This window comes from Rhinoderma darwinii, unplaced genomic scaffold (genome assembly GCF_050947455.1).
Source record: "Rhinoderma darwinii isolate aRhiDar2 unplaced genomic scaffold, aRhiDar2.hap1 Scaffold_736, whole genome shotgun sequence".
Classification (NCBI taxonomy): Eukaryota; Metazoa; Chordata; class Amphibia; order Anura; family Rhinodermatidae; genus Rhinoderma; species Rhinoderma darwinii.
This window is the reverse complement of record NW_027464298.1, coordinates 267,389-290,893: the sequence shown is the minus strand read 5'-3', so window position 1 is coordinate 290,893 and position 23,505 is coordinate 267,389. Positions and strand designations below refer to the sequence as shown.

Genomic DNA, 23,505 nt, shown 5'->3' with positions numbered 1-23,505 from the left:
GCATAAGTAAGTGCACCCCCTCCCCCGTCGCAGAGCATAAGTAAGTGCACCCCCTCCCCCGTCATAGAGCAGAGCATAAGTAAGTGCACCCCCCCCCCCGTCGCAGAGCATAAGTAAGTGCACCCCCTCCCCCGTCATAGAGCAGAGCATAAGTAAGTGCACCCCCTCCCCCGTCATAGAGCAGAGCATAATTGTACCTTCTCGGCCTCCTTCGCTTGGTCCAGCAGTTCTCTCTTGATTTCCTCGATCCGTCTTCTGTCCTCGTCACTCAGCTCCGTGTCCGGCCTCATCGCGTTACTGGTCAGTTTCACCTTCACCGAACCTTCCGAGACAGAGCAGAGGAGCGCCGTTTAGTGTACGCAGGACCCGTGCTATGATCAGGTCACACATAAACATTGTGCGGGGGAAAATACTATTCCCTATAATTTACAGATACAAGGAAAAGTAAGTGAACCCTCTGGAATTAGCTGGATATCTGCATTGATTACTAATAAAATGTGGTCAGAATGACACGGAAGCCGCAGTTCTAGACACGGTTCATGTATTACATCCACAGTGTAGGGAGAATAAGTAAGTGAACCTCTGGTTTAACGACTTCTCTAGGCTAATTTGCTGAAGGTGTTTTAACTAAGGAGATGAGATTGGAAGTGTGGGTTTCACAGGTGCTTTGCCCATTACATAAAAGGCACACAAAGCCTGGTTACTGACAAATCTGTTCTTCTCAAGAAAGACTGGCGAGTGTGAACCCTGCCCCGAGACAAGCAACGATCAGAAGACCTGAGAAGACGTGTTCTAGAGACGCAGAACAAGAAAGCATCGCTGGAGGCCCGGGGGACATCAATCAGAAGAGAATTCAGGCCTGTTGCTGCTCTCCCTAGAGTGGGCGTCCTGTTAGGCTGGGTTCACACGAGCATGTTACGTCCGTAATGGATGGAACGTATGTCGGCCGCAAATCCCGGACCGAACACAGTGCAGGGAGCCGGGCTCATGGCATCATAGTGATGTACGACGCTAGGAGTCCCTGCCTCGCTGCCGGACAACTGTCCCGTACTGAAATCATGAAAACATAACTATGATGCTAGGAGACCGGCTCCCTGCAGTGTGCTCGGTCCGGGACTTGCTTCCGAAATACGTTCCGTCCAATACGGACCGAACATGCTCGTGTGAACCCAGCCTTAAGATCAATCCAAGGGAAAAACATTGAACAAGAATAGTGTGCATGGAAGGAGACCACGAGGAAAGCCGCAGCTGTCCAAAATAACATTGTGGCCCGTCTCAATTTTGCAGACACCACCCGGATGTTCCACAAAGATTCTGGGAAAAATGTTCTATGGACAGAGGAGACAAAAGTGGAACAACGCTGTGGAGGAGAACTAACGACACATGCCAACACCAAAACCCCATACCAACTGCAAAGCATGGTGGGGAGGGCATCTCGGTGGAGGTAGTATCATTGTGGAGGGGGCAACCCGGTGGACGGGGCATCCCGGTGGAGCGGGAATCATGGTGGAGGGAGCAGCCCGGTGGAGGGGGCGTCCCGGTGGAGGGGGCGTCCCGGTGGAGGGGGCGTCCCGGTGGAGGGGGCAACCTGATGGAGGGAGCATCATGGTGGAGGGGGAATCATGGTGGAGCGGGAATCATGGTGGAGGGAGCAGCCCGGTGGAGGTAGCATCATTGTGGAGGGGGCAACCTGGTGGAGGGAGCATCATGGTGGAGGGGGAATCATGGTGGAGGGAGCAGCCCGGTAGAAGGGGCATCCCGGTGGAGGGGGAATCATGGTGGAGGGGGCATCATGGTTTGGGGCTGCTGTGCTGCGATTATTAATGGGAACAATGAATTTAAAGGTGGATGAAAATATTTTCCAGTGGGATGTAAGGGCAGAAGTCCATGACCTCCAGCTGAAGAGACGTCGGTGCTGCAACAAGACAATGACCCAAAGTGCACAAGTAAATCTACTAAAGAATGGTGGAAAAGGCAGAAGATGGTGTCTTGGAACGGGCGAGTCCGGACCTCACAGGCTGCCTGCACTTTTGGAAACAAATTTGTAACATTTAATAGTAATAAAAAAAAAAATTGCTTTCAAGAGGTGTCCACAGCCCTTAACCCCACGGAGACGCTGTGGCCCGACCTCGAGACATCCCAGAAATATTCATGAGCTGAAACACATTTACCGGGAGGAACGGTCCAGAATTTCTCCCCAACGTTGTGGAAATCTACTTTTCAGCTGCAGGAAACGTTTGGCGGATGTGATCGCTGCTGAAGGAGGATCTACAGGGTGTTACATTCAAGAGTTCACTTACTTTTTCTCTCTACACTTCTTTGTGTTATTAGTCACATTGTGACAGAGAACAATCAGACCACATTTTATTAGTAACCAATGCAGAAATCCAGGTCATGCCAAGGGGTTCACTTACTTTTTCTTGCGGCTGTATTTGTGCTCCTTACCTCGAGCGCTCCTTTCCTCCTCCTCTGCACTTTGCATTGCTCGTGCCGTGTAAGTCAATGGGGTATCGTTCTTCAGGAGGCTGGTTACCCGTGCAGCAAGGGAGTCTCCGCTACTTTCATCACTTTCCGTTTCTCTCCCCCGAACGTAACCAGCTCTAGTCACAGCCAAAGCAGTTTTCAAGCCTCCCACTGAACTTGAAATGCTGCTTAAGAGTTGTTCACTGCGCTGCACCTTCTCATTTATAGCCAAAAATTCCCTTTCCCCCCTGACGTTGGCATCCTGGAATTGGAGAGTAGATGGCATCATCTTATTTGTTGTGGCTTTACTGCAGCCTTCTGGCTCTGACCTTCCCCACTGACTCTGCAGTCTAAAGGGAGCAGCCAGAGTGTTTCTGTTTCCAACAAGTTCTCCTAAATAAGAGTTGTCCCTAATAGAAGAACTATTAAGAGAGTCACAAGCCACAGACAAATCTTTTTTCCCAAAGTGGTCACCTGTAAAGCTGCTATTAAATGAAGAGTCCCAAGAAATGTCCTTGACCAGGAGATCCAGGGGACTTGCTGATCTGCTATTCAGGGAATCTTCTAAATTCGGGTTCCTAGAAGGAGACTCCGTGTACAGATCCCCCACTGGAGACGCTTGGCGTACACTAGAACTTGTTCCATCAAGACCAAAATCTTCTGCTTCTGCCAAGAGTTTCTGGATCTCCTTGAGGGTTTTGGACCCAACAAACGAGTCGTTGATCGGATCCATGGTGGGAGCTTTTTTGGGGTACCCTTGTATGGATGACGCCTGTTCATACCCATCATCATGTGAGGTGGCCCCATCATACCCACCACACTCAAACTGGCCTATCAGCTGCTTAACCCACGTAGACTCCACATGGTCTTCATTGGTGAATCCTTGGGATGCCGTCTTGCTTGAGTTAAGATCATTGATTGGTCGAACGGCTGGAGACATCTCTGCGGATGTTTTTCCTATATCGTCGACATGGTGAACCCCCAAACCGCTCCCAACATCTCGTGTCATGGTGTCATCCTGGCTGATTGGTCGGTCGTTAGCCGAGCCGGAGCCAAACGATGGAGGCATCTCAGTGGGTAAAGGAGATTCCGGCCCGACTTCTGATCCCATAGGAATAGATACACTGGTTGTAGAAGTTGATGAATACAGACTGGACTGGGATATATTAGCAGCACTTTGAGAGCCCCCTGCCCAAGAAAAAAAAAGATCTTAAACATATAAAACTGCGACAGTGCGGACGTAACGCGTAGGATCACTGCTAAATGTCACTCATTTACATAAAACATTCACTCTCCGTACACTAGGGAAGAGGACTGTGGAAAATGTTAAACACTACGACTCCCACAATGCGACACAGTAGATTATGCTGCATGCAGACACTGAACCAGCAGGGGGTGATAGAAGATGTGAACTCAGTACGAAGAGAATGAAAGAGGGTGATCAGAGATCATCTACCAGCGGACAGTTACCTTCGGAGAGCCTCATACTCCTGCTGGGGGTTGCGGTGGATCCCTTGATCGTTCTCAACTCTGATGGGGAGAACTCCGGCTCCCGGATGGGGCCTTTTGGAGCAAATGGTGTGAGGATAGCAGTGGGAGACTGATCAATGCCGAGGTTCCTGAGATACATCTATCGAACAAAATGATCCTGGTTAATAACATGCAGCATCTCCACAACGAGGGCCGGAGGTAACGCCAGAGAAGTCGTCTCTAGTTAGAAACGCCCTCATCTTAAATACATCCAAATAGAAACATTTTAAGGGAAACTCCATTTTTTTACTCTTGCCGTTTTCCTAACTCTCATAGAACTGAATGGAGAGAGTGCGGCCACCTCTCTATTCCTCCCACCGCCTGGATGTGGAGGTGCAGGTCTGAAAGGCGAGACCCGCACCTTCCACACACAGGATATCCCATAAATGAGGGAGTTGGGAATCATTGTATCAATGAGAAATTCTTCAACATTCTAATATACTTTGTGTTTTAATTCCTCACGATCTATTTGCTGTCAGTGAACGCTCACACTAGCGCTTCAGCTGCTTCGTTCTAGCGATTGGTGGGGGTCTCAGTGCTCGGACCCCCACCAATCCAAACTTATGACATCTCACAAGTTTGTCAAACGTTTAGCTACACTTTAAAGGGTAATAAAGGGGGACCCTCTGTTCAGGATCCTCCTCTCTTGGCCAGAGTGGTTACATAGAGCGTCTCTCACTCTGGAGGACCTGTCCTGTATTACACAGACAACACATTGATATGAATGGACATTGTGTAATACTTCATTGCTCCTGTGGTGGCGCTGCAGAGAAACTGAACACTTAATGCCAGGTTTCCCCACATGTGGTCGCTGGGGGTCCCAGCAGGGGAAAACTTTGTGGTCAATTTATTGTCAAGAAACCCTTCTAACAAGTAGCGATTGTTCAAATTGGAGAACCAATTGCCATAAGGAGGACTGTGGCACAATTTAGTACTTACCGGTATTCTTTCTTCTATGTCGAGCTCCTCCTTCCCCGAGGTCTCTTCAGTAGGTACCCAGTTGTCATTTCCTCCTCCCCCGGTCAGGTCAGGCTTTGCGGAAGCCGGAGACTCCCGGAGAATCTTCTCTTGGTTACTGGATTGAGAGCTATTGGCGTAATCTGGATCAAAAGAAACATCACTGAATGGATCCATTGTTACAAAGTTGTGTCTCGGACTCTCCGCCGTCTTATCAAACGCCTTTTCTTGTCCCCGTTGTGAATGGTCCTTAAATTCTGAAGATGTTTCCTCGTCAGGACGGTCATGCCTTCCAGCACTTGAACCTGTAGTGGTTTTTTCCACCCACTTACGAGCGTTATCCCTGGTGGAGGAGGAACGTCTCGAAGAGACATGGGACTGTGAGGTTTCGGTCTTGGTTGTCTCATGATCTTCTCCTTCGGTTTGATTTCCATATTGGTTTTCACCCGTGTCGGGTAACACCGAGTTGTAAGACTGAGATCTGGTGATGGTGGAAGACTCTCTCTCTGCCACGTTCAGATTGGTCATAGAGGACGTGGCTTTAAATGAGGCTGAGAGTCCTGACTTCGGAGCGGTGGCACTTGTCTCTCGGGAGAGCAGGCGGTTTAAGGAATCAGCCACGGCGTTATATGCTAACTTTTTAGGAGACACGCCAGTTAAACCACGCAGAACCAAAGCATCAAATGACTGGTTGGTATCCCAAGCTCCGACCTTTTCAATATAATTTAGACTTGGTAGAGACTGAATTCTCCTTCTTTGTGGAGACAACGATCTCTGAGAGTCACTGCTCTCGGGGTATCCTTGGCTGCTCTGCATAGACTGGGGCACAGCAGCAGGTGCTACATTATGGGGAGAAGACTCCAGGGAAGGCTCTTCATTTAACGACATATCGGAACCGGTCAGTTTGGCTTTGATTTGCTGTATTCTACCGGACAGAGGTTTCCGATTCATTGTAAATGTTCCGGGTGTCGACTGCGAAATAGGATGAGGTAACCTGCCGATGAAGGAAGCCCCATCATCCTCAGGAGTGTTTCCGGTGTGTGAAATCTCAGTGTCTTTATGGCCACGTTCTATGCTACAACGAGATGACATACTCAGCTCATCCCTTACGTGGACTTCCACCACTGTGTCATCAACCTTGTTGGGCGTTTCGGTAGAGGTTTTGCCGAGAACAGGTGTGATCTTCGGACCAGTGGCCTCTTTCCTGCTATCTTCTAACACTAACACGTCCCTCTCCTGGAAACGCTGCTGGATTTCGGAGCAGAGCTGCTTGCGGAGGGCTTCTTTAAATGGTGGAAATGACGGTCGTAGGGTAATCCCAGACTGGTTTATTTGACGAAATTCATTCGGATCTTCTGTTTCTCTCTCAACATCCTTTAAAAAGTCTATTTCACTGGAGTCTCTAAATGACTCTTCTAATGATTGCATGGAAGTTGTCCTGGGATCCAAGTGCAAACCGGCCTCTGAGTTCTGGTGTTCTGGGTCAGGTTCCTGCGGTTTCATTCCATTAACTTTCTCCGATCCACCGGCAGAGGCAGATATTGAGGAACATCTTGAGGACCTTCCACTACTACTTGACATGCCCACTTCTTTCTCCAACAGCTCCAACAACACCGGGGCAGGAACTCGGCTGCTTAAGAAAGCCCCATCTTCACGTCTGAGCTCCTTCCCCATCCCCTCTACTACAGGTTGAATAACGTCCGTAGATGACGTCCACTTCAAGACCTCGGACTCCGGCTCATTGTCCTCTTTTTCTCCATGGCTAGAAGACGCTGGGTGCTGTGACAGATACAGAAGCCCGTCACCATCTCTGGTATCATCCAGGGCGGTTGCCAAGTAATGCTGGGACAGAGAGACGCTCTTTTCCTCTTGGTCCATGGTGATCTCCTTACTGGCCAGCTCCACCGCGTCACTCATCTGCAACGACTTTGATGGAGGTCCTGGAAACTCTGACACATCTAGTGAAGCTCTGGAGTGATACAAAGGACAACGGTCACACGAGACGACATACTAACCTTGTATACCCCCTGTAGCCCCAGCGCTGCCGATCAATGGTCCCCCCACCATTCCGTGACCCCTCCGGTCAATCACTGGTCACAGGGGTTATGACACAATGTACGGCACATCATCGCTTCCACATTTATTTAAGCCCGGAAAACCCCAATAACTCACTCAACCCCCCTATGTAGGACCTTCTGCTGTGTACAGTACTGTGCAGAAGTCACGGACTACCCTTCCATTTAGTACTGGGATATAGATGCCTTATAGGTGCGGGTCCCACCTCTGGGATAATCACCTAGTGGGAGAATTAGAGTCCCATGATGCCCGTTTGCCCCATAGAAGAGGTGGGCACACTTGTCCCTCTCTATCAGGCTGAAAAAAAAGCAGAAAACATTAAAAAATGAGATAAAAGCCGTCAACACCAAGTATGTAGTTCATCAGGATTTAGTTCCTCCACCCTGTACTTCGCGCTCCCTCCTGCCACTTGTACTCCTCCACCCTCCGTTACAGCCGTGTCCACCAAAAGATGTTCCTGCACCATCAGATTAAAGGACTTACAGGAGAACATAACGCTGCGCTCCTTACAGAGTTCACGTCCGTCCTTCCTGTCTCAATCATCTGGGTCTGAGCGGTACAAACACAACATGTAAAACCCTCCGGATAACCATAAAACGACCCCAAGAGACTGCTGCGAAGAACAAAACCCAAGAAGCTCCTGGTGTCAGAACACTGGACGCCTTTCTTCCAGAAACAGCGCCACTCTTCTACATGGCTCTGTCTGGTACTGCAGCATTCAAATGAATGGGGCTAAGCTGCAATACCAGACACAACCCATGGACAAGAGTGGTGTGATTTCCGGAAGAAAGCGGCCATGTTTTTTTTCATCTCATTTCGACTACAAATTAAGTAAGTGAGGGGACGGTCTCGGCCTTCTGCCCAGTTCTGTAGGTTTTCCCGCTTCTCATGACCCCGGTCTGTGTGTTCATGATATTTAGGTCTCGTGGACTGCGCTGGTTAAAGGCACGGGGAGCGATAATCGTACCTTAGAGGAGCAAAGTCGTCCACCTCGGACTTCTGGAACAAAGTGTCTTCAAAGAAGCGTTGTCCTGGGGTGGAGTCGGCGGGCAGCAGGGGCAGGCAGGGTGACAGGCGGCTGTCCTGGATCTCTGTCATATAAACACAGGACAACCATCAGCGTCTCCAGGTATTCGCTCCTCAGGACGGAGCGGCCATTTATTAGCTCCATACCCAGATGTCGCGTCCGTCCGGCAGAGACGTCTTTCCTCAGGTCGGTCTCGGAGAGCAGCGTTCCCTCCTCCATGCTGGAGAAGTCTGTGCGCTCCGCACCGGCGACCGTCTCACTAAGCGTGGGCATCGCAACGCTGGCGTCCTCCTCCGCCGGGAGCTGGTACCACGACTGGGCCGCCTGGATGAGACATTCAACACGAGAGATGAGTCAACACCTAACACAATATATCACACAAGTCCGGTCCCTGGAGGTTTATGGAGGCCGGGCCTCGACCAGTGGTGAATGTCCCGGCTGATCGGTATATATATATATGTCGTGGAGTGTAGGACAAGTGGAACGGCGTCTATATCTGGTGATCAATAACAACTAATCAGAAAACTGCTTTCGATTTCTAGACTGCACTGAAAGAAAGCTGCGATCTGATTGGTTGCTATGGGTGACAAAAACTCAATAGGAATCTTTTTTATAGTGCAGAGAAAAGTAAGAGTTGCCCATAGCAACCAATCAGAGCAGTGCTTTCATGTTCTAATCTGAGCAGGAAAAATGAACGCTGGAATCTGATTGGTTGCTAGGGGTGACAGCGCCATTTTCCCCCTGTGATTAGTTTACATACATTGTCCCTTGTGTGAGGCCGGATGTTCTACCGGTGAGCACAGATCAGAGTGACGTAACCCGTCCGATTAACTAAATGTGACACCAACGTTCTGGAGAGGACGGGACGCCGGAAGAAGCGCCATTCACAGCGTCGCTACGTGTTATGTAAAAACAAAAGAAGTGACGCCGGCTCCAGCGTCAGCAAATTAAGGATTTCAGATAAATGTAAAATACAATTTTAAAAACATAATTTTTTTTCTATTTTAATCAAGAGCCCCACAAATAACATCCCGTGTCAGAGACGTGCGCGGCTATTTACAGGAGCTCGTTAACCGCGGGCGCAGCGAGGGCTTTTGTTCTTCGATGTGACATAACCGACGTTCAGATAAAAAAAATCATCAAATCTATAATAAATTCTAAGAGAAGAAAAAAAAAAAACAGCTGCCAGAAAAGTCACATTAATGAGTCACGAGGAATAATAAGAACGGCAGCCGCGGCGCCGCGACATCCGCCAGACACAGCGCAAATCATTAACAAGAGGTTTTCTTCAAATTCAATTAGCAGAGAAGATCATTTTGGATCCGTCGTCGTACGGCAGATGAGACGTAGGAAAATTGTCAGATCTACAGCGGACGCCGAACAGTGCGAACCGACCCTCGTCCCCAACCGCCACGCTGCCCCCGAACATTATATACATCCCCTATATATTGTTAATTACCCCCCGTAATACCGGAGCGGCCATAAGACATTCATGAGATCCACACATCTCATTCATCTATTACTACTGACAACCAGCCTGTGTATCATGTGTGAGAGGTTGTCACAGCCCCGCCCCCTGTTACTGACATCACTGATATATAATATAATTACATGTGATCAGACATGAGATCCACACATCTTATATACAGTAACAGCTATTCATCTATTACTACTGACAACCAGCCTGTATATCATGTGTGAGAGGTTGTCACAGCCCCGCCCCCTGTTACTGACATCACTGATATATAATATAATTACATTGTGATCAGACATGAGATCCACACATATTATATACAGTAACAGCTATTCATCTATTACTACTGACAACCAGCCTGTATATCATGTATGAGAGGTTGTCACAGCCCCGCCCCCTGTTACTGACATCACTGATATATAATATAATTACATGTGATCAGACATGAGATCCACACATCTTATATACAGTAACAGCTATTCATCTATTACTACTGACTACCAGCCTGTATATCATGTGTGAGAGGTTGTCACAGCCCCGCCCCCTGTTACTGACATCACTGATATATAATATAATTACACTGTGATCAGACATGAGATCCACACATCTTATATACAGTCACAGCTATTCATCTATTACTACTGACAACCAGCCTGTATATCATGTGTGAGAGGTTGTCACAGCCCCGCCCCCTGTTACTTACATCACTGATATATAATATAATTACACTGTGATCAGACATGAGATCCACACATCTTATATACAGTAACAGCTATTCATCTATTACTACTGACAGCCAGCCTGTATATCATGTGTGAGAGGTTGTCACAGCTCCGCCCCCTGTTACTGACAACCAGCCTGTATATCATGTGTGAGAGGTTGTCACAGCCCCGCCCCCTGTTACTGACATCACTGATATATAATATAATTACATTGTGATTAGACATGAGATCCACACATCTTATATACAGTAACAGCTATTCATCTATTACTACTGACAACCAGCCTGTATATCATGTGTGAGAGGTTGTCACAGCCCCGCCCCCTGTTACTGACATCACTGATATATAATATAATTACATTGTGATCAGACATGAGATCCACACATCTTATATACAGTAACAGCTATTCATCTATTACTACTGACAACCAGCCTGTATATCATGTGTGAGAGGTTGTCACAGCCCCGCCCCCTGTTACTGACATTACTGATATATAATATAATTACACTGTGATCAGACATGAGATCCACACATCTTATATACAGTGACAGCTATTCATCTATTACTACTGACAACCAGCCTGTATATCATGTGTGAGAGGTTGTCACAGCCCCGCCCCCTGTTACTGACATCACTGATATATAATATAATTACACTGTGATCAGACATGAGATCCTCACATCTTATATACAGTAACAGCTATTCATCTATTACTACTGACAACCAGCCTGTATATCATGTGTGAGAGGTTGTCACAGCCCCGCCCCCTGTTACTGACATCACTGATATATAATATAATTACACTATGATCAGACATGAGATCCGCACATCTTATATACAGTAACAGCTATTCATCTATTACTACTGACAACCAGCCTGTATATCATGTGTGAGAGGTTGTCACAGCCCCGCCCCCTGTTACTGACATCACTGATATATTATATAATTACATTGTGATCAGACATGAGATCCACACATCTTATATACAGTAACAGCTATTCATCTATTACTACTGACAACCAGCCTGTATATCATGTGTGAGAGGTTGTCACAGCCCCGCCCCCTGTTACTGATATATAATATAATTACACTGTGATCAGACAGGAGATCCACACATCTTATATACAGTAACAGCTATTCATCTATTACTACTGACAACCAGCCTGTATACCATGTGTGAGAGGTTGTCACAGCTCCGCCCCCTGTTACTGATATCACTGATATATAATATAATTACATTGTGATCAGACATGAGATCCACACATCTTATATACAGTAACAGCTATTCATCTATTACTACTGACAACCAGCCTGTATATCGTGTGTGAGAGGTTGTCACAGCCCCGCCCCCTGTTACTGACATCACTGATATATAATATAATTACACTGTGATCAGACATGAGATCCACACATCTTATATACAGTAACAGCTATTCATCTATTACTACTGACAACCAGCCTGTATATCATGTGTGAGAGGTTGTCACAGCCCCGCCCCCTGTTACTGACATCACTGATATATAATATAATTACATTGTGATCAGACATGAGATCCACACATCTTATATACAGTAACAGCTATTCATCTATTACTACTGACAACCAGCCTGTATATCATGTGTGAGAGGTTGTCACAGCCCCGCCCCCTGTTACTGACATCACTGATATATAATATAATTACATTGTGATCAGACATGAGATCCACACATCTTATATACAGTAACAGCTATTCATCTATTACTACTGACAACCAGCCTGTATATCATGTGTGAGAGGTTGTCACAGCCCCGCCCCCTGTTACTGACATCACTGATATATAATATAATTACATGTGATCAGACATGAGATCCACACATCTTATATACAGTAACAGCTATTCATCTATTACTACTGACAACCAGCCTGTATATCATGTGTGAGAGGTTGTCACAGCCCCGCCCCCAGTTACTGACATCACTGATATATAATATAATTACACGTGATCAGACATGAGATCCACACATCTTATATACAGTAACAGCTATTCATCTATTACTACTGACTACCAGCCTGTATATCATGTGTGAGAGGTTGTCACAGCCCCGCCCCCTGTTACTGACATCACTGATATATAATATAATTACACTGTGATCAGACATGAGATCCACACATCTTATATACAGTCACAGCTATTCATCTATTACTACTGACAACCAGCCTGTATATCATGTGTGAGAGGTTGTCACAGCCCCGCCCCCTGTTACTTACATCACTGATATATAATATAATTACACTGTGATCAGACATGAGATCCACACATCTTATATACAGTAACAGCTATTCATCTATTACTACTGACAGCCAGCCTGTATATCATGTGTGAGAGGTTGTCACAGCTCCGCCCCCTGTTACTGACAACCAGCCTGTATATCATGTGTGAGAGGTTGTCACAGCCCCGCCCCCTGTTACTGACATCACTGATATATAATATAATTACATTGTGATTAGACATGAGATCCACACATCTTATATACAGTAACAGCTATTCATCTATTACTACTGACAACCAGCCTGTATATCATGTGTGAGAGGTTGTCACAGCCCCGCCCCCTGTTACTGACATCACTGATATATAATATAATTACATTGTGATCAGACATGAGATCCACACATCTTATATACAGTAACAGCTATTCATCTATTACTACTGACAACCAGCCTGTATATCATGTGTGAGAGGTTGTCACAGCCCCGCCCCCTGTTACTGACATTACTGATATATAATATAATTACACTGTGATCAGACATGAGATCCACACATCTTATATACAGTGACAGCTATTCATCTATTACTACTGACAACCAGCCTGTATATCATGTGTGAGAGGTTGTCACAGCCCCGCCCCCTGTTACTGACATCACTGATATATAATATAATTACACTGTGATCAGACATGAGATCCTCACATCTTATATACAGTAACAGCTATTCATCTATTACTACTGACAACCAGCCTGTATATCATGTGTGAGAGGTTGTCACAGCCCCGCCCCCTGTTACTGACATCACTGATATATAATATAATTACACTATGATCAGACATGAGATCCGCACATCTTATATACAGTAACAGCTATTCATCTATTACTACTGACAACCAGCCTGTATATCATGTGTGAGAGGTTGTCACAGCCCCGCCCCCTGTTACTGACATCACTGATATATTATATAATTACATTGTGATCAGACATGAGATCCACACATCTTATATACAGTAACAGCTATTCATCTATTACTACTGACAACCAGCCTGTATATCATGTGTGAGAGGTTGTCACAGCCCCGCCCCCTGTTACTGATATATAATATAATTACACTGTGATCAGACAGGAGATCCACACATCTTATATACAGTAACAGCTATTCATCTATTACTACTGACAACCAGCCTGTATACCATGTGTGAGAGGTTGTCACAGCTCCGCCCCCTGTTACTGATATCACTGATATATAATATAATTACATTGTGATCAGACATGAGATCCACACATCTTATATACAGTAACAGCTATTCATCTATTACTACTGACAACCAGCCTGTATATCGTGTGTGAGAGGTTGTCACAGCCCCGCCCCCTGTTACTGACATCACTGATATATAATATAATTACACTGTGATCAGACATGAGATCCACACATCTTATATACAGTAACAGCTATTCATCTATTACTACTGACAACCAGCCTGTATATCATGTGTGAGAGGTTGTCACAGCCCCGCCCCCTGTTACTGACATCACTGATATATAATATAATTACATTGTGATCAGACATGAGATCCACACATCTTATATACAGTAACAGCTATTCATCTATTACTACTGACAACCAGCCTGTATATCATGTGTGAGAGGTTGTCACAGCCCCGCCCCCTGTTACTGACATCACTGATATATAATATAATTACATTGTGATCAGACATGAGATCCACACATCTTATATACAGTAACAGCTATTCATCTATTACTACTGACAACCAGCCTGTATATCATGTGTGAGAGGTTGTCACAGCCCCGCCCCCTGTTACTGACATCACTGATATATAATATAATTACATGTGATCAGACATGAGATCCACACATCTTATATACAGTAACAGCTATTCATCTATTACTACTGACAACCAGCCTGTATATCATGTGTGAGAGGTTGTCACAGCCCCGCCCCCAGTTACTGACATCACTGATATATAATATAATTACACTGTGATCAGACATGAGATCCACACATCTTATATACAGTAACAGCTATTCATCTATTACTACTGACAACCAGCCTGTATATCATGTGTGAGAGGTTGTCACAGCCCCGCCCCCTGTTACTGACATCACTGAGATATAATATAATTACATTGTGATCAGACATGAGATCCACACATCTTATATACAGTAACAGCTATTCATCTATTACTACTGACAACCAGCCTGTATATCATGTATGAGAGGTTGTCACAGCCCCGCCCCCTGTTACTGACATCACTGATATATAATATAATTACACTATGATCAGACATGAGATCCACACATCTTATATACAGTCACAGCTATTCATCTATTACTACTGACAACCAGCCTGTATATCATGTGTGAGAGGTTGTCACAGCCCCGCCCCCTGTTACTGACATCACTGATATATTATATAATTACATTGTGATCAGACATGAGATCCACACATCTTATATACGGTAACAGCTATTCATCTATTACTACTGACAACCAGCCTGTATATCATGTGTGAGAGGTTGTCACAGCTCCGCCCCCTGTTACTGACATCACTGATATATAATATAATTACATTGTGATCAGACATGAGATCCACACATCTTATATACGGTAACAGCTATTCATCTATTACTACTGACAACCAGCCTGTATATCATGTGTGAGAGGTTGTCACAGCTCCGCCCCCTGTTACTGACATCACTGATATATAATATAATTACATGTGATCAGACATGAGATCCACACATCTTATATACAGTAACAGCTATTCATCTATTACTACTGACAACCAGCCTGTATATCATGTGTGAGAGGTTGTCACAGCCCCGCCCCCTGTTACTGACATCACTGATATATAATATAATTACACTGTGATCAGACATGAGATCCACACATCTTATATACAGTAACAGCTATTCATCTATTACTACTGACAACCAGCCTGTATATCATGTATGAGAGGTTGTCACAGCCCCGCCCCCTGTTACTGACATCACTGATATATAATATAATTACACTGTGATCAGACATGAGATCCACACATCTTATACTTTACCTGCAGTCCTATGTAACACCACAGATAACACAATGATAATACATTATCTGTACTCCGTGTTATCTGTGGTGTTACATGGGACTGCAGGTGAGTCTCTATTACACTTCTCTATAGTAATGAGAATATACAGGGTGAAGATGCCGCAGTCGCTGGGATACAGGCTGAACAGATGGCGCCCCCCGCTGGGAGTTCTCTCCGGTGCACAGCTCATCATTAGGAAATCCCTGCAGGTTAATTACCAGGTACAGAAAGAAAACACAGAAACCGACACCCGCCCCCTCTCATTATACATGTAACACCTCATCACCTACACCGGCCCCCTCTCGTTATACATGTAACACCTCATCACCTACACCGGCCCCCTCTCGTTATACATGTAACACCTCGTCACCTACACCGGCCCCCTCTCGTTATACATGTAACACCTCGTCGCCTACACCGGCCCCCTCTCGTTATACATGTAACACCTCGTCGCCTACACCGGCCCCCTCTCGTTATACATGTAACACCTCGTCGCCCACACCGGCCCCCTCTCGTTATACATGTAACACCTCGTCGCCTACACCGGCCCCCTCTCGTTATACATGTAACACCTCGTCGCCTACACCGGCCCCCTCTCGTTATACATGTAACACCTCGTCGCCTACACCGGCCCCCTCTCGTTATACATGTAACACCTCGTCGCCTACACCGGCCCCCTCTCGTTATACATGTAACACCTCGTCGCCTACACCGGCCCCCTCTCGTTATACATGTAACACCTCGTCGCCCACACCGGCCCCCTCTCGTTATACATGTAACACCTCGTCGCCCACACCGGCCCCCTCTCGTTATACATGTAACACCTCGTCGCCCACACCGGCCCCCTCTCGTTATACATGTAACACCTCGTCGCCCACACCGGCCCCCTCTCGTTATACATGTAACACCTCGTCGCCCACACCGGCCCCCTCTCGTTATACATGTAACACCTCGTCGCCCACACCGGCCCCCTCTCGTTATACATGTAACACCTCGTCGCCCACACCGGCCCCCTCTCGTTATACATGTAACACCTCGTCGCCCACACCGGCCCCCTCTCGTTATACATGTAACACCTCGTCGCCCACACCGGCCCCCTCTCGTTATACATGTAACACCTCGTCGCCCACACCGGCCCCCTCTCGTTATACATGTAACACCTCGTCGCCCACACCGGCCCCCTCTCGTTATACATGTAACACCTCGTCGCCCACACCGGCCCCCTCTCGTTATACATGTAACACCTCGTCGCCCACACCGGCCCCCTCTCGTTATACATGTAACACCTCGTCGCCCACACCGGCCCCCTCTCGTTATACATGCAACACCTCGTCGCCCACACCGGCCCCCTCTCGTTATACATGCAACACCTCGTCGCCCACACCGGCCCCCTCTCGTTATACATGCAACACCTCGTCGCCCACACCGGCCCCCTCTCGTTATACATGCAACACCTCGTCGCCCACACCGGCCCCCTCTCGTTATACATGCAACACCTCGTCGCCCACACCGGCCCCCTCTCGTTATACATGCAACACCTCGTCGCCCACACCGGCCCCCTCTCGTTATACATGCAACACCTCGTCGCCCACACCGGCCCCCTCTCGTTATACATGCAACACCTCGTCGCCGACACCGGCCCCCTCTCGTTATACATGTAACACCTCGTCACCTACACCGGCCCCCTCTCGTTATACATGTAACACCTAGTCGCCGACACCGGCCCCCTCTCGTTATACATGTAACACCTAGTCGCCGACACCGGCCCCCTCTCGTTATACATGTAACACCTCGTCGCCTACACCGGCCCCCTCTCGTTATACATGTAACGCCTCGTCACCGACACCGGCCCCCTCTCGTTATACATGTAACGCCTCGTCACCGACACCGGCCCCCTCTCGTTATACATGTAACGCCTCGTCACCTACACCGGCCCCCTCTCGTTATACATGTAACGCCTCGTCACCTACACCGGCCCCCTCTCGTTATACATGTAACGCCTCGTCACCGACACCGGCCCCCTCTCGTTATACATGTAACACCTCGTCACCTACACCCGCCCCCTCTCGTTATACATGTAACACCTAGTCACCGACACCGGCCCCCTCTCGTTATACATGTAACACCTAGTCACCGACACCGGCCCCCTCTCGTTATACATGTAACGCCTCGTCACCGACACCCGCCCCCTCTCGTTATACATGTAACGCCTCGTCACCGACACCGGCCCCCTCTCGTTATACATGTAACGCCTCGTCACCTACACCGGCCCCCTCTCGTTATACATGTAACGCCTCGTCACCTACACCGGCCCCCTCTCGTTATACATTATACACGCCCTCGCTCTACATTGTACACGCCCTCGTTATAGATCATACACCCTCGTTATATATTATACACCCCCTCGTTATATATTATACACCCCCTCGTTATATATTATACACCCCCTCGTTATATATTATACACCCCCTCGTTATATATTATACACCCCCTCGTTATATATTATACACCCCCTCGTTATATATTATACACCCCCTCGTTATATATTATACACCCCCTCGTTATATATTATACACCCCCTCGTTATATATTATACACCCCCTCGTTATATATTATACACCCTCATTATATATTATACACACCCTCGTTATATATTATACACCCTCATTATATACACCCTCGTTATATATTACACACCCTCATTATATATTACACACCCTCATTATATACACCCTCATTATATATTATACACACCCTCGTTATATATTATACACACACTCGTTATATATTATACACCCTCATTATATATTATACACACCCTCATTATATATTATACACCCTCATTATATATTATACACACCCTCATTATATATTATACACCCTCATTATATATTATACACCCTCATTATATATTATACACACCCTCATTATATATTATACACACCCATTATATATTATACACACCCTCGTTATATATTATACACACCCTCATTATATATTATACACCCTCATTATATATTATACACACCCTCGTTATATATTATACACACCCTCGTTATATATTATACACCCTCATTATATACACCCTCGTTATATATTATACACACCCTCATTATATATTACACACCCTCATTATATATTACACACCCTCATTATATACACCCTCATTATATATTATACACACCCTCGTTATATATTATACACACCCTCGTTATATATTATACACACCCTCGTTATATATTATACATCCTCATTATATATTATACACACCCTCGTTATATATTATACACCCTCATTATATATTATACACACCCTCATTATATATTATACACCCTCATTATATACACCCTCATTATATACACCCTCATTATATATTATACACACCCTCGTTATATATTATACACCCCCTCGTTATATATTATACACCCCCTCGTTATATATTATACACCCCCTCGTTATATATTATACACCCCCTCGTTATATATTATACACCCCCTCGTTATATATTATACACCCCCTCGTTATATATTATACACCCCCTCGTTATATGTTATACACCCCCTCGTTATATGTTATACACCCCCTCGTTATATGTTATACACCCCCTCGTTATATGTTATACACCCCCTCGTTATATGTTATACACCCCCTCGTTATATGTTATACACCCCCTCGTTATATGTTATACACCCCCTCGTTATATGTTATACACCCCCTCGTTATATGTTATACACCCCCTCGTTATATGTTATACACCCCCTCGTTATATGTTATACACCCCCTCGTTATATGTTATACACCCCCTCGTTATATGTTATACACCCCCTCGTTATATATTATACACCCCCTCGTTATATATTATACACCCCCTCGTTATATATTATACACCCCCTCGTTATATATTATACACCCCCTCGTTATATATTATACACCCCCTCGTTATATATTATACACCCCCTCGTTATATATTATACACCCCCTCGTTATATATTATACACCCCCTCGTTATATATTATACACCCCCTCGTTATATATTATACACCCCCTCGTTATATATTATACACCCCCTCGTTATATATTATACACCCCCTCGTTATATATTATACACCCCCTCGTTATATATTATACACCCCCTCGTTATATATTATACACCCCCTCGTTATATATTATACACCCCCTCGTTATATATTATACACCCCCTCGTTATATATTATACACACCCCCTCGTTATATATTATACACACCCCCTCGTTATATGTTATACACACCCTCGATATATGTTATACACACCCTCGTTATATGTTATACACACCCTCGTTATATGTTATACACACCCTCGTTATATGTTATACACACCCTCGTTATATGTTATACACACCCTCGTTATATGTTATACACACCCTCGTTATATATTATACACCCTCGTTATATATTATACACACCCTCGTTATATATTATACACACCCTCGTTATATATTATACACCCCCTCGTTATATATTATACACCCCCTCGTTATATATTATACACACCCTCGTTATATATTATACACACCCTCGTTATATATTATACACACCCTCGTTATATATTATACACACCCTCGTTATATATTATACACCCCCTCGTTATATATTATACACACCCTCGTTATATATTATACACCCCCTCGTTATATATTATACACCCCCTCGTTATATATTATACACCCCCTCGTTATATATTATACACCCCCTCGTTATATATTATACACCCCCTCGTTATATATTATACACCCCCTCGTTATATATTATACACCCCCTCGTTATATATTATACACCCCCTCGTTATATATTATACACCCCCTCGTTATATATTATACACCCCCTCGTTATATATTATACACCCCCTCGTTATATATTATACACCCCCTCGTTATATATTATACACCCCCTCGTTATATATTATACACCCCCTCGTTATATATTATACACCCCCTCGTTATATATTATACACCCCCTCGTTATATATTATACACCCCCTCGTTATATATTATACACCCCCTCGTTATATATTATACACCCCCTCGTTATATATTATACACCCCCTCGTTATATATTATACACCCCCTCGTTATATATTATACACCCCCTCGTTATATATTATACACCCCCTCGTTATATATTATACACCCCCTCGTTATATATTATACACCCCCTCGTTATATATTATACACCCCCTCGTTATATATTATACACCCCCTCGTTATATATTATACACCCCCTCGTTATATATTATACACCCCCTCGTTATATATTATACACCCCCTCGTTATATATTATACACCCCCTCGTTATATATTATACACCCCCTCGTTATATATTATACACCCCCTCGTTATATATTATACACCCTCGTTATATATTATACACCCTCGTTATATATTATACACACCCTCGTTATATATTATACACACCCTCGTTATATATTATACACACCCTCGTTATATATTATACACACCCTCGTTATATATTATACACACCCTCGTTATATATTGGATTAACCCACCGGATCGCAGAATATATCCATTGCCTTGTGACATTATTCACCTGTGTTTTTCGGGTTTTGTTTCATTACTACCTGGAATTCATCGATTTTGGGGGTTTGTACCCTCTGATTTACACAACACGACGATCACTTTCATGGTCATTATTTTTTTTAATGTGAAACAAACGATAAGAAACAAAGAACTTGAATGTGCAGAAGTATTTACCCCCCCCCTCACCACCTGCCCCCGCCTGCGCTGCAGTTACAGATACCGGTCCCCTATATACACCGTCTGCTGGTTTTGATGCTCTGTATATTGCAGCAGCCTCCACGTCTCACTGCTCTCCTAAACACTATGCCCACACGTATGATATCAGGACATATAGGAGTCTATAAGCACTGGACAGTATACGCAACCTAATGCCAAACCAGAAACACATAATATACAGTGATATCAGTATATACAGGGACATATGGGTGCAATATAGCAGACAGTGCTGTCATATACAGCTAAATCATTATATACAGGGACATATGGGTGCAATATAGCAGTCAGTGCTGTCATATACAGCTAAATCATTATATACAGGGATCTATAGGTGCAGTATAGCAGGCAGTGCTGTAATATACAGGGATCTATATGTGTAGTATAGCAGGCAGTGCTGTAATATACGATATCATTCTATACAAGGATCTATAGGTGCAGTATTGCATGCAGTGCTGTTATATACAGGGATCTATAGGTGCAGTATTGCCGTTATATACAGGGGCATATAGGTGCCGTATAGCAGACAGCTGTAATAGTGATATCATTATATACAGGGATCTATAGGTGCAGTAGAGCAGACACAGCTGTAATACAGTGATATCAGTATATAGGTGTAGATAGAATACAAAGTAGGCAGTGCTATAATGTATCAATAATGACGCAGAGTAATAATAATAATAATACAGTGATACATTGTATCTGCTCACCGCAGCAGCCGCCTCTTCTCTGTCCATGTCCGGCTCTCTCTCCAGCGCCTGCGCACTGTCTGCTGCCCGGATCTCCGCTCTCCCGCCGCTTACATACGGCCGTTACTATGGACGCGGCCCGGGGGCCTGAGCGGGAACAGTGGAGGGAGCGCAGCGACACCTGCCGGGGAACGTCCGCGCCGCAGCTACAACGCTCTGTTTCCACGAAGGAGATGGTGACATCTGCCGGAGACTGACAGTACTGCGCTTCCTCCAACGAACATCAGCGCCAGCTACCGGACAACTGTGGTAAAACATATAGAGCGGTGCATAGAGCAGATGTATTCCTTTACTCACCGAGGACGATAGCGGCATCTGCTGGAGGAAGTCTGTATTACATGTATAAAACTTCACCCCAGAGACAGTACATAGAGCACAGGAACTAACGCTGCAGATACCGGATAACCCAGGACAGACGCAGCGGCAAACACAGGGTTTTAAAGGGGAGTTTCAAAATGAATACGTTTAAACCAAATTATTTCTGCTGCGCTCCAGCAACCCTCTGGTTTTTACACTACGAGTATTGGTCTGCAGAGGCGCAGCGAGGGGTCTAGCACAGGGGGGTGGGGGGACACATATCTGAGGGGCCCCAACCCAGGGGGGCCCCCCGCTAACGCTTGTTTACAACTGAAGAGACACATTCTGATTATATACCAGTGATAGATTTTGATGGAGTCGTTTAGAATCCACAATCCTCCGTAGTATAACATGCATAAGCGCTGAATGGTCCAACAATGACTCTGATTGGCAGAGCAGAATGACATGCCCACCCAATCAGCGCCTTTCAACGACGCTAGCGGCACGGTGGCGTCCTTCAGCCCCAGCGGACCTGCAGGTCTGCAGTTACAGGACGGTGCGGGAACGGGATCAAGGTGAGTATGTAAAGGTGGTTTTTTCCACTTAAAAATGTGAGTGGCATTATCTACAGGGCAGCGCTATATGTAGAGCACTATCCATGGGGGAGCTATATGTGGGGCACTATATACAGGTGGCGCTATATGTAGAGCACTATCTACAGGGCAGCGCTATATGTAGAGCACTATCCATGGGGGAGCTATATGTGGGGCACTATATACAGGGGTCGCTATATGTAGGGCACTATCTACAGGGGAGCGCTATATGTAGAGCACTATCCATGGGGGAGCTATATGTGGGGCACTATCCATGGGGGTGCTATATGTGGGGCACTATATACAGGGGAGCGCTATATGTAGAGCACTATCCATGGGGGAGCTATATGTAGGGCACTATATACAGGGGGGAGCTATATGTAGGGCACTATCTACAGGTGGCGCTATATGTAGGGCACTATCCATGGGGGAGCTATATGTAGAGCACTATCTACAGGGGCGCGCTATATGTAGAGCACTATCCATGGGGGAG

At 45.5% G+C, this 23,505-nt stretch overlaps 1 protein-coding gene across 1 annotated transcript in view; it reads right to left on the bottom strand.

Annotated features, from left to right (window-relative positions):
• ALMS1 (ALMS1 centrosome and basal body associated protein) overlaps nt 1-22,110 on the bottom strand; it is a 42,384-nt gene extending 20,274 nt beyond the window's left edge. Inside the window, exons 1-7 of the mRNA XM_075849332.1 lie at nt 22,084-22,110; nt 8,200-8,377; nt 7,994-8,117; nt 4,933-6,919; nt 3,934-4,093; nt 2,446-3,651; nt 198-322 (exon numbers count right to left, since the gene is read on the bottom strand). Coding sequence (XP_075705447.1) covers nt 198-322; nt 2,446-3,651; nt 3,934-4,093; nt 4,933-6,919; nt 7,994-8,117; nt 8,200-8,377; nt 22,084-22,110 — 3,807 coding nt within the window. The remainder of the gene's footprint in view (nt 1-197; nt 323-2,445; nt 3,652-3,933; nt 4,094-4,932; nt 6,920-7,993; nt 8,118-8,199; nt 8,378-22,083) is intronic.
• Between the last annotated feature and the right edge of the window lie 1,395 nt (nt 22,111-23,505).